The 12,874-nt window shown below is 43.1% G+C and overlaps 1 protein-coding gene across 1 annotated transcript in view; it reads right to left on the reverse strand.

Moving 5' to 3' along the window:
• Nucleotides 1-12,874, reverse strand: part of LOC309387390 (uncharacterized protein) — a 75,301-nt gene that overhangs the window by 50,701 nt on the left and 11,726 nt on the right. The window contains exons 9-11 of the mRNA XM_081943863.1: nucleotides 9,651-9,830; nucleotides 6,477-6,631; nucleotides 5,259-5,468 (exon numbers count right to left, since the gene is read on the reverse strand). Coding sequence (XP_081799989.1) covers nucleotides 5,259-5,468; nucleotides 6,477-6,631; nucleotides 9,651-9,830 — 545 coding nt within the window. The remainder of the gene's footprint in view (nucleotides 1-5,258; nucleotides 5,469-6,476; nucleotides 6,632-9,650; nucleotides 9,831-12,874) is intronic.

Consider the following 12,874-nt stretch of genomic DNA (forward strand, 5'->3'; position numbering starts at 1 on the left):
ACCGCCCACTGGCAGAGCCTCAGCCCCTCCCTCCTTTGTTTCTTGTGTAACATCCCCCATTTCACCTAAGAGAGCAATTGAATAATTAATAGAACGAAAGAAAATACTTTTAATGGGAGTATATGCTAGAAATGGTAGTGCCTTTCGCTGCTTTGGTGGGCTCCCCTGAAGTCTAGGGGGAACACAGGGTGCCTTGGAGGGGCACCCTGCTGTAGGGGCGGCTTGCTGGGACCCCCTGGAATGGCGGCGGCCTCTCCAAGGCACCCTGTGTTCCCCCTAGACTTCAGGGGAGCCCACCAAAGCAGCGAAAGGCACTACCATTTCTAGCATATACTTCCGTTAAAAGTATTTTCTTTCGTTCTATTAATAATTCAATTGCGATATATCTTCCCTGAGGATCTGCTTCAATTAATTCAGCCTTTAAGTCTTTCCTTAAGTATATAACTATACCATTTTTCTTCTCCGGAGCAGATGTCACAAAGTGCATTCCCAATCTTGCAGTCATCGGATATTTCTGGTGATTTGTTCTAATACGTTTTTCTTGCAAACAAATTACAATATTTTTAAATTGTTTCAGATGGTGAAATATTTTTTTGCTTTTTTGTGGTGAGTTTAAACCATTAACATTCCAGGTGAGGAATTTAATTGTCATCTTCAGCCCCCTGAAGCTTTTTAAGAGCCACCTGGAAATCCTGCTGGAATTTCTTCTTAGGTCTGGCTCTGTCAGGGAAAGTTCTACCCTGAACTAATGAGGTATGGACCGTTGGCTTTCCAAGCAGCATATTTCCGAATAAGCAGAAAATAAAACCCGAAAACATATTCTAATAAAAAAACTAATAAAAAAATATAAAATAAAATAAAGTACAAATCTTGCTAACAAAATAACTACATTTCTGCAGAGTTAAGTCACCCACCCTCTTGGGAGGCGAATGGAGATCAGAAGGAAAGAATGTGTAGACTCTTCTTAAAAACATCCAGTGATGGAGCGCCCATGGTTTCTGCAGCCAAATTGCTCCATTGGTTAATTGTTCTCACTTTCAGGAAGTTTCTCCTTAATTCCAGGTTGCTTCTCTCTTTGATTAGTTTTTTGTCCTGACTTCTGGTGCTTTGGAGTATAATTTGACCCCCCCTCTTCTTTGTGGCAGCCCCTCAAATACTGGAATACTGCTATCATGTCACCCCTAATTCTTTTTTCTTTAGGCTAGTCACTAGTCAAACGCAAATCCTGCAAATGTTCTTTGTCAGGTCTTTGTTCAGGTCTTTGATTACCTTAGTTGCTCTTCTCTGAACTTTTTCCAAAAGTCTCAACATCTTTTTAACTCTGTGTTAAAAGGTGAAATAAAATTAAAGAATTGCTATGTCTCTGTGGTCAGTAAGAAGAGGAGAGTGTTTCAATTTTCTTCATAATCTCTTACTTGGGTCAAACAGGTTTTGTGACAGACTTTCTCTTTGCTTGTAGCATTGGGGTTTATGGAAGGTATCTGTATGGGAGGGCTGGAAAATATGTTGTGAAAGTTGCCACACAGTTAAAAAGAAAACCCTCTCAATTGGCAGCTGTCTTGGACATTTGCATAAGGTTGGCACAGAAGTTGCAGTTTGCAAATTGCCATTCATGATTGCAGTTTGATTATTATTATTATTTTTGTCCATCTTACATGCTGAGCAAACATGGCAGCTTTTGATACTTGCTGATTTGGATTTGCCAATTGGCTCCACCAGCTGCCAGTTCACCTTTTCCAGTAAGCTCCGGAAAACATTCTGGGTAGGATCAATCAAGGAAATTGTGTTTGCTCTCCATTATGGAAGACTGGTGTTCTCAAGTGCTCCAGTGCTACGGAATCCAAGTCTAGGCAATGAAACGATTTTTCATCTAACATTACTGTTATCAACAAATATTTTTAATAGTAATTTTATTACAGTTATAATTACAATCGTAAAATCAAAAACAAACTAAAAAGGAATGGGAAGAAAGAATAGGAATAGGAACTTTTTGTAGCTTATGGGTGATCCAAGTCCTCTCTTTGCTTCAAATTATTAAAGAACCAGTCTACTTGCTCTTCATTTCACTGTGGTAGTTTTGTCCCTTTTTTTGAAGAGCTATCTTCAGACTTCCATTTCTTCCTCCAGAGGTTAGGGGCATCAACAAATATTTTCAGGTTATATTATAGATAAAAAGAAATAAAAAGACCCCCTCACTCCAATGTAGAGAACACTCTGCAACAGTAACCGAGATTCAAAGATTCTTTGAATTCTGTTTTGTGGTTCACCAAACAGCAATCGGTGGATAAAAAACAAGATCATATTACTTTCTTTCTTTTACATTTGCACAATATGTATATCATACTTATGAGTTTTTATTAATAATTATTACAGTCTCAAACTTCTACATATGAGGTGAAGGAATGGAAATGGTTTATTGCCTTTTGGCTTCACAGAAAGTGTCTAAGGGCAGGTCAAGCCTTGTTGTACTCAGTTTCCAGCAAAGCAGATTGTCAGAAGGAGGTGAAACTTACCTATCTCCCCTCCCACTTTGTGTTTAGGCATGATTCAAATGTAATTACAAATGAAGAGTATTATATATCCATGAACGATTTTATTTATTTTTATTGATTTATTTCCTACCTTTACTATTTTTATAAGCAACTTTAAGCAGTGAAGAAACCTGATATTACTACCTCCTTCTATTTTCCCAACAACAAATTGTGAGATAGAGTGACTGGCCTAAAGTCACCCAGCTGGCTTTCATGAGTAGCAGGATTAGAAATCACAGACTCCTGGTTTCTAGTCTGATGCCTTAGTCTGATGCCTTAATCAGGTTAGACCAAACTGGCTGTCAGGTGTGCCTCCTTCAATAACCAAGAAAGAAAACTCCCAACTCAATTTTTGTAGCGATAAAGATACTTTTACTGGATATGAAAAGAAAGCAGCAAAAGGAAAGCAAGATCTGAGTCAAAAAGGCACGAACTTGTACATATCAAATGTTTGCCCAGCACCCTCCCCCCAATCACCGAACCAGTAGAGATGTGGATGGGAGATCCTGTTTGTGTAGCAGCAAAGAGACCACCAGTAGACCTCAAGGTCTACTTCAGAGTGTTGCCCGTCCTGGTGCACCGTGGAAAGAGATATAGATGGATTTTATTGTTGAGCTGCCAGAAAGTCTTGGAAATACTGTCATCTGGGTGATCAGCAATTTGTTCTCCAATAAGTGCATTTTGTACCCTGTTCCAAGAGCCCATCGGCAAAGACATTGGCTAAACTATTTATTTTACATGTGTATCGGTTACATGGGGTTCCTAAATACATTATTTCAGATGGGGGGGGATCCAATGCGTTGGTAGATGATCTCTGGAGGGCCAGGGATAGGGGTTGTTCCTCTATCCTGGTCCTATTAGATCTCTCAGCGGCTTTTGATACCATCGACCATGGTATCCTACTGCACCAGCTGGAGGGGCTGGGGGTAAGGGGCACCGTTTTACGGTGGTTCTGCTCCTACCTCTCCGACCGGACGCAACGCGTGTTGGCAGGGGAGCAGAGGTCGACCCTGAGGCCTCTCACTTGTGGGGTGCCACAGGGGTCGGTCCTCTCGCCTCTCCTGTTCAACACATATATGAAGCCGCTGGGTGAGATCATTCGTGGTTTTGGGGTGGGATATCATCTGTACGCTGATGATACGCAGCTGTACATCTCCACCCCGAACCACCCCAACGAGGCCGTCGAAATGATGTCCCGGTGTTTGGAAGCCGTACGGGTCTGGATGGGTGACAACAGACTCAAGCTCAACCCCTCCAAGACGGAGTGGCTGTGGCTTCTGCCCCCCCGGTTCAACCAGCTGATTCCATCGCTGGCCATTGGGGGCGAGCAACTGGCCCCCATGGAGCGGGCGCACAATTTGGGCATCCTCCTGGATGCCCGGCTGTCCATGGATGACCATGTGGCAGCCGTGGCGAGGGGGGCGTTCCACCAGGTTCGCCTGGTGCACCAAATGTGCCCCCTATTGGACCGGGATGCCCTTCGCACAGTCACTCACGCGCTGGTGACGTCCCGCCTAGACTACTGCAATGCTCTCTACATGGGGCTTCCCTTGAGATGCACCCGAAGACTACAGCTGGTCCAGAATGCGGCCACGCGGGTGATTATGTGGAGTACAAGATACTCCCATATAACACCTCTCCTGCGCAAGCTGCACTGGCTCCCTGTGGTCTATCGGGTGTGTTTCAAGGTGTTGATCACCATCTTCAAAGCGCTCCATGGCACAGGACCTAGTTACCTGCGGGATCGCATCCTGCCCCATACATCCCTATGACCAATTCGCTCTCACAGAGAGGGACTTCTCCGGGTGCCGTCCACTAAGCAGTGCCAGAGGGCGGCGCCCAGGAGCAGGGCCTTCTCTGTGATGGGCCCAGCCCTCTGGAATGACCTCCCCCCCAACATTAGGATTACTACCGACCTCCGCTCCTTCCATTCAAAACTCAAGACCCACCTTTTTCAACTAGCCGGCCTGGCTCAACCATAGTTCCATTTTAATCCTCCTGGCAATCTTTTAAACTTGTAATTTTATATTGGGGTATTTTAATTTTTAACCTTATTATTACTATTTCTATGTATTGTAATGGTTGTTGTGTGATTTTTATACCTCCTCCGTGCAATGTTTAATTGTATAATATGTGCTTTTTTATTTATTGTACGCCGCCCCGAGTCCCTTCGTGGAGAGGGAGCGGCTAACAAATCTAATAAATAAATAAATAAAAAATAAAATTCACCTCTCTATTTTAGAAAGAGTTCCTAAAGTTAATAGGCTCCGCCCAGGGGCTAAACTCCACCCACCATTCACAGATTAATGGGGCTTGTGAAAGGGCTAACCTGGTTCTAGAGCAGTATCTTAGGTGCTATGTCAATTATCAGCAAGATAATTGGGCTGACCTCTTGCTCCATGCAGAGATGGCATACAACAATTCAGTACAATTCAGTACTGGAATGACCCCTTTTAAAGTAGTGTTTGGCCAGGATTTTGTACCCATTCCTGAAATGCCTCAAGAGAAGCCACAAAATTTGTTCTTGTCTGAGTGCAGTGATCAGCTTCAAAGTTTCTGGCTTATGACCTGCAAGGCCTTAGATGCAGCTCACCAAGTACACCAAAACTGCCTTTTAACCAAATGCAATGTTTTCACAAAACCAAAGTGTCCCGCCATTCTTGAGTCATGGGCCCATTGAAGGACAACAATTTTCAAGCTGGCAGGAACACACAACTCAGCTCCTACCCAAGCAAGGCCATCTTTCATAGTGCACTCATTGGAGTGCTGCTTGAACCAGTCATCAGATGTGAGACCTTCCTTCAGTTTTTCCATCAGATCAGTGGGCACCTCTAAATCCACTGATCCCTGGCTCCTGGTGACCATTGGGGCAGCTAGGTGTTTAGCTGGGATGACAGGATGAATCACCACCAATTTGCTATTGTTGAACTGGGAAGCCTGGACAAGGCATTGGCCATAAAGTTTTTCCCCCAGGGATGTATTTTAGAGTAAACTGAAGTCAGTTAAAATGTTGTGCCCGCATATTTGTTTTGGTGACAGTTTTCATGGGGTTTTTAACTCTTCAAGGTTTTTATGATCAGTCCATACCTCAAATGAGTGTATAGCCCCCTCAAGGAAATACCGCCAGGTTAGCAAGGCCCACCGAACAGCAAAAGCTTCCTTTCCCCATATTGCCCATCTTCGTTCTGTTTCCCTTAGTTTTTGGGAGGTGTAGGCACAAGGTTGCAGGTTTCCATCTGCTTTTGTTTGGAGAAACACTGCCTCCATGGCTACGTCACTTGGACCATCTGCTTGCACCATAAAAGGGGTATCCATGAAAGGGTGTTTTAAAATTGGTTCAGCTGCAGTCATTTCAACTTCTCAAACACTGCTTGACATTCCATAGTCCAGTTTAGAGGATTACCAGGCCTAGGCTTAGCTTCTCCTTTTGATTGTAGGAGATTCGAGATGGGCAGGACAATGCTAGAGAATGAGGGAATAAATTGGTGGTAAAAGTTAGCAAAATCCTCCCCACAAAAAAAATTGCAGCTGCTTGCAGATGCAAAGAGCTACCCATTCAGTAACAGCCAGACTTTCTCAGGATCCATTTCGATGCACTTATGAGAGATACGGTAACCCAAGTAATCAATTTTCTCTTGGTGGAATTCACACTTAGTCAATTTGGCATAAAGTTCAGCGGCTCGGAATTTCTTCAGTGATCTCCCATCCACATCTCTACTGGTTCAGTTATAAAATTCCCCCCCACAACCACTGACCCATCCAACTGGCAAAAGGCAATGGTACTTTCAAAGTTCTCAGTCTTAAACCCATTTTTCCCACCACTTCTGGGCTAATCACACATCAGGTGCAGCCAGAATCTAAAAGGGCCAGCATCTTCCTCTGGGCTCCAGTCGAGAGTACTTTTAATTCTACTGGAATTGCCATGGGGCCCAACCAGGGACTTACCAGGTGGTCGCCATCTGAGTTGAATTCACTTTCTCCTGAAAGAAGGGAGAGTTCCTTTTTCTCCTGGCTTGGAGGAAGGACATCAGCAACTTCCACGCCTTTCAGGGTGGTTTCATGGCATTTCCCTGGCTGCCGGTGGGGTTTCTTCTCTCCAGCTGTGGCGGGTTTTGGGACAATCTTAGAATAGCAGTCGGCAGCCCTATGCCCCTCTTTCCCATATCGGAAACAGGCAGCTGATCAGGGTTTGGTTGCAGACCACCCCTTCCCTGCTCTTGGATTCTCTTTTGGAGTAGGTGGGGGGAATTTTAGTTCTACTGCTGCCTCCACAGTATTGATTTATGGCTAAATCAATTTCCAAATCAGCTGTTAGTTCATAGCAGCATTGCAGGTCATGGGGGGGTTGCTGTTCACACACCCCTGATATACATTATCATTCAGGCCATCTATGTGTACTGATCCACAGACCTCCTCCCCTGGGTTAAAATTTTCATCCTGGTTCTTGCCTTTTGATTTGCAAGGGGGTTATCAAAGCGCTTCCTCAGGGCTGCCATAAACACATTGTAATGTCTCAACAGGGTGGAATCATCATTGTGCAAAGTGACCATCCAGGCAGCCACTTTGTTCTCCAGTGCCACAGTAACAGCTCTCACTTTGGCCTCCTCCAATGGGAAATCCTCCCCATATTGCTGCATGTAATCCCAAACCTGAACTTAAAAAAATCCCAGATCTTTAGGATCTCCTCCGCACTTCACTCCAAGAGGAGGGATTTTTGGAGTTTGGTGCCTTCAGCCCCCCCCCCCTGGAGGAGCTCAAACAACTGCTGCTGCTGAAGCTGGGGCACCTCCATCTTGTCCAGCTCCAATGGCTACCCCCATGGCTGTCTCAGGGTTAGATAGGTCGTCTGCTCGTCCCTCTGCCTGCTCAGCTAATCCAGTCTCCCATTCAGCGAGGCTGTCTCAGAAACGGTGCTTCTCCCAAGCCTCCTGAAGAAGCTGTAGAGCATGGGTCATGAGTTCCTCTTTTTCGGCTTCCTGCCAGACAGCCTTGGGTCGTCGGCTTTGGCTGGTAGTAACTCCTACTAGGGTCTCCTCAGGATCACACTTCTGTCCAACTCTCAGAGACCATCTGGGCCAGATGGATCTTTCCTCCAAATTCAATTCAGCTATCCATTCCGTCTCCAAAGGAAAAGAGGACCCAGTCTCTCCCATATCCTCCTGGTCGCTGCAGGGGTTAGACATTTCTGTATGCACACCCCCATGGAAGTTTTGAACTCTGGGATGGGTGTGAAGGAGAGATCTTGCTTAATGTCAGGCTTGCCTCCTTCAATAACCAAGAAAACTCCCAACTCCATTTTTGTAGAGATAAAGATACTTTTACTGGTTATGAAAAGAAAGCAGTGAAAGGAAAGCAAGATCTCAGCCAAAAAGGGATGAACATGTACATATCAAACGTTTGCACAGCACTCTCCCGCAATCACCCCAACCTAATGACCAATCTGCAACTCCTAAGGTGTCATGTGGGGTGCATCTTCAAAAAGTCTCATTCAGTTGGTATTTAGAGACGGTTCACCTTGACCAAGTCCAAACCCAGGCCATCAGCATGCGCAGAAGATGGTGAGAACCAAACTCCCTCCTGATAACTCCTCCAGCACCATAAATTCCTCTTCCCAAATACCTCAAGCCCCCTCCCTCCCTATTTCTAAGGCAGCCAAAAGCAAGCAAGCAAAGTAGAGGCTGACACTGGCTTTTTATGCAAATCTTCAGATTTCTATCTAAATGTACTATATCAGCAATGGCGAACCTTTTTTGGCTCATGTGCCATAAGTGGGGGGAGTGCAGGGGGATCATGTGCAGGCGTGCTGTACCCATAATGCAATGCATGCCACCCCCATTGCACATGTGCGCACTACAGACGCACCCCCCATTTTTACATGCTTTTTCACCCACCCCAGGCTCCAGATGCTTTATAGGAGCCTGGGGAGGGCAAAAACAGCCCCCCTGCCCCCCTGGATGCCCTCCGGAGGTTTCAGGGACCTTCAGGAGGCTTCCCTGAAGCCTTCAGAGCAGTCAAAATGACCCTCCGAGCAAACCAGAAGTGTTTGCTCGGAGGGTCGTTTTGAGCGCTCTGAAGGCCATCCGAGGCTTCCCTGACACCTTCGGAGTGCTCAAAATGACCCTCCGAGCAAACCGGAAGTGACTTCCAGTTTGCTCGGAGGGTCGTTTTGAGTGCTCCGAAGGCTTCAGGGACCATCCGGAGGCTTTCTTGATGCCTTCGGAGCGCTCAAAATGACCCTCCGAGCAAACCAGAAGTCCATTCCTGAACTTCCTGTTTGCCCATAGGGCCGGTTTTTAACGCTCCGGAGGCTTCACGGAAGCTCATGAAGCCTCCGGAGGGCTCCGGGGGGTGGGGGAGGCTCTTTTCGTCCCCCCCAGGCTCCTATAAAGCCTCTGGAGCCTGGGGAGGGCGAAAAATGGCTTTAAAAAGGGTGAACTCAGCTGGCCAGCGCGTGCATGTGTACTAGCCAGCTGACAGGGGCAGAGCCTTGCGTGCATCTTTTATCCCAGTTAAACAACTAGCCTGGTAACATAACTGGCCACCTATCGTTATTTCAATGTTACAAATTGTTGAACTTACTCCTAGGTCTTTTGTTGGACTGTATAAAATGTGTTGCTCATTTCTGCCAATGACATAATGTCTTTTCCTCAATTTTCATTGGGATTCTTTGGAACAAAAATGTAAATCTTAGCAAGATGTTCATCCCAACTGGAACAATTACAGCTTTTCCCAAGTTGTAACATCTGTCATTCTATTTCTACAAATCTGGGAATAATTGTTCCCAAATAAATCTTTATTTTGCATGGAATACATTCCTATTAATATCAAAGTTCATAGTTTCTTATTGGTATTTTTTTTATTTCAGATAAGTTGCACATAAATTAATTTGTTTAATTATTCTTTCTGGGTTATTATTACAATCAATAATTTCTTAAAACAAATGCATACATACATATATACATACATATATACTGTATATATAAGTATTATAGAAAAAAAATATATTGCTTAAAAATGAAGTAATTAAAATTTTCAAACAACTTTTAAAGCTAAGACCATACAGAATCGCATTATCCAAGACTGAGAAGTGCTGTTATGAACATCTTGTATTTTATGAACTTGGAATGGCACAGGTATTATAGGGCATGGGAGATGTTATTAACCCAGTTTCTGGGGTCAGGACTAGATCATCTTTAGATATTCCTAGGGGTGGCTGGAAGGTAAATTTCTGCAGGAGGCTGGTAAAGAAGAGGAAGAGCTCCATTTTAGCAAGGTTCTCACCTGCACATACTCTCCGACCTGAAAGAAAGGATATGTGGCAAAAATGTGATTTATTGGTTTTTTAAATCTGTTTTACATATTTTCCCAATGTCATATGGCCATGAAGAGATCAGCAAAAAGAAACATTATGACAGAACATTGATATGAAAACAGACAAAAGTGGAACAATAAAATAAGAATTGGTAGAACCAGAATTGTGATAATCTTAAAAGAAGGACAAACTTTGATAAGTACCCTTCTACACTGATGCCCTGAAAAGAAGCATCTCACTATAGATGTCATGACTACAATTGCAGGAATACATCTGTTTAACAGATCATTTGGGGTAGGGGTTAGGGGAAAACATCTGTAAAATCCAAATGGCAATCAAAGTCACTAGCTGTAGTATATTTAAAGTAATGGAAATGTTGCAGTAGATAGGAAAAGATGGATTAAAATTCCATTAAATGGATGGGGTAAAATTAATATTATTAAAATTAACACTGCCACGTGAATATTTTATGCATTTATCCCAAAGCTATTTCCATTTAAATAAAATGTGATTCATAAATTTCAATAGAAAAGAATATGTGTAGCTCTGGGTTGAGCTCAGGGTTATCAAAAAACTTGACAACTAAATCCACTACAGCATATTCAACATAAGTTATGAAAAGAATATTTCTAAGATTCATCAAAAGCATCTCAAAAATAACCAATGGTCTACTACAACCAAAATTATATCATTGTAGTACAGAAAGCAATTAAAAACCTACCAAAACAACATTAAAAATCCAAAAGATTTAGCTCAAGAGGAAAAAATGCAGGAGTCATTTTTAACATATAGTATAAAGATGGTAACAGCCATTATTTAGGACAGAAAAGTAGAATACTAGCAGGGCATATGCATGAATATCAACTAGTAGTCAGACCTTAAATTCACAGCACCTGGACAGACTCTAAGTTTCAACTGAAAAAGTGCAATCATCCTAGACCAAACTACAGCAAATCCAAAAGCTCTAGGCAGGGCTGTCAAACTCTCAGCCCACGGGCCAGATGCATCATATGCTGGCCACGTCTGGTTTAGCAAAGGGGGGAAAGTCACAATATGTCACATGACATCACCATGATGGTGTGAGTTTGACACCCTTGCTCTAGGAAGCTTGAGACAAATTAGCCATCAGTAGACAGAGAGAAACCACTTTTACTCACCATTTAAAAGAATAAAAAAGTTAAGAAGAAACAAAAACTCAGAATACATCCTCTCCAGCACAAACACATAAAAATATAAATAACAAACATGGATTGACATCAGACAAACAATCAAACAAACAGTAAACAATAACCTAATCAAGGAACTACCAAAGATAAAACTAAGTTTCCACCAATGCTGGTGGGGCAATACAAGCAGGAAACAAACCCCACAATCACTTGCACTGATGATGTTGCCTAGTTATGTAGTGAAAGGTCTGTAAGCAAACAACGAAGCTCAGAGAGTACCAAGGAGTCCATAATTCCACAAATTGTTGGTTGCCAGAATGTTCCTTGTGCATGAGCTGGAAGATTGATTCAAGTCTCATTGGCATTGTAACTCTGTGGCAGTATAAGCAAGCTTCCTAAATAAGTGGATTTAACATTCTTCTGTATGGCTTTATCGCTTCCATTGGTTCATTCAAAATCTTACAAAAGGTTTCTCAACAATACCTTGCAATTATTAGATTACATAAATATACTTCAATGGAACTTACATTCTAGGTTGGCTGGCATCTGAATAGCTGATTGCCACATTCCTTAACCCCACAGTGCATATACCATTGCACCCCAGGGCAGTGGCGTAGCGTGGGTTGTCAGCACCCGGGGCAAGGCAAGTAATTTGCACCCCCTAACCCGTGGATTTTAGCACTCGAGTCTCTTCCACTAGATTAGTTAAAGAAACCCTTACCCCTAAGCACATGTATTGTTTGTTATGAAAATACTGATGTAATTAAAGTAAAATGCATCTAAATACAAGTTTATTTTCAAACACTTTATTGAGTTTAGTGATCCTGCCTATGCCCTGCTAAGTGTCCAGCGTGCCCCCTTTCAATGCGGAATGACCAGCGTGCCCCCTTTCAATGCAGAGAGACCAACGTGCCCCCTTTCAATGCAGAGAGACCAGCGTGCCCCCTTTCAATGCAGAGAGACCAGCATGCCCCCTTTCAATGCAGAGAGACCAGCGTGCCCCCTTTCAATGCAGAGAGACCAGCGTGCCCCCTTTCAATGCGGCCAGCCCCCCCTGCACCCCCCACGCTACGCCACTGCCACAGAAGCATCTTTGGACAATGATGGCTCGCTCGGCTAAGAAAGGGAGATGAGCACTGGCCCCTAGAATCAGACATAACCTTTACCTTTTATAAGTATTACAGATAGTCCTTGACTTACAACCACAATTGAGCCCAAAATTTATGTTGCTAAGTGAGACATTTGTTAAGTGAGTTTTGTCCTATGTTAAGAAATTGCAGCCAGTTTCTTGCCACAATTGTTAAGTGAATTACTGTAGCAGCACGGTTGTTAAGTGAATCTGGATTCCACATTGACTTTGCTTGTCAGAAGGTCGTAAAAGGGGATCACATGATCCCACAATACTGCAAGTCATAAACACAAGTCAGTTGCCAAGCATTTGAATTTTGATCATGTGACCGTGAGGATATTGCAACAGTCATAAGTGTGAAAAATTGTCATAAGTCACTTTTTAAAGTGATGTTGTAACGTCAAACAGTCACTAAATGAACTGTTGTAAGTCAAGGACTTCAGTCTGTCTCACTAGGTATAGATATTTGTTAATATTTTCATAATGACCTTTGAGGGAGTTCTGTATACAGTCATAATTAACAGAGAGTGCTTAATTTGAATCTCTTTAGTCATTTCCTACATTCTACCTTGCACTTGGCTAGGAAGAATTTATTATTTAAGAGTATTGCATCTAATTAAGATGTCAGCCTCTGCTTTTTAGTCATCAAAGTTAGGTATTTTCTATTGCAATTATCTAGTATTTTGTATAATTACATAATTATATTCCTTGCTTGAATACTTTCTTCCTGAAGATA

This window comes from Natrix helvetica (assembly GCF_964273705.1).
Source record: "Natrix helvetica genome assembly, chromosome: 2".
Taxonomy (NCBI): Eukaryota; Metazoa; Chordata; class Lepidosauria; order Squamata; family Natricidae; genus Natrix; species Natrix helvetica.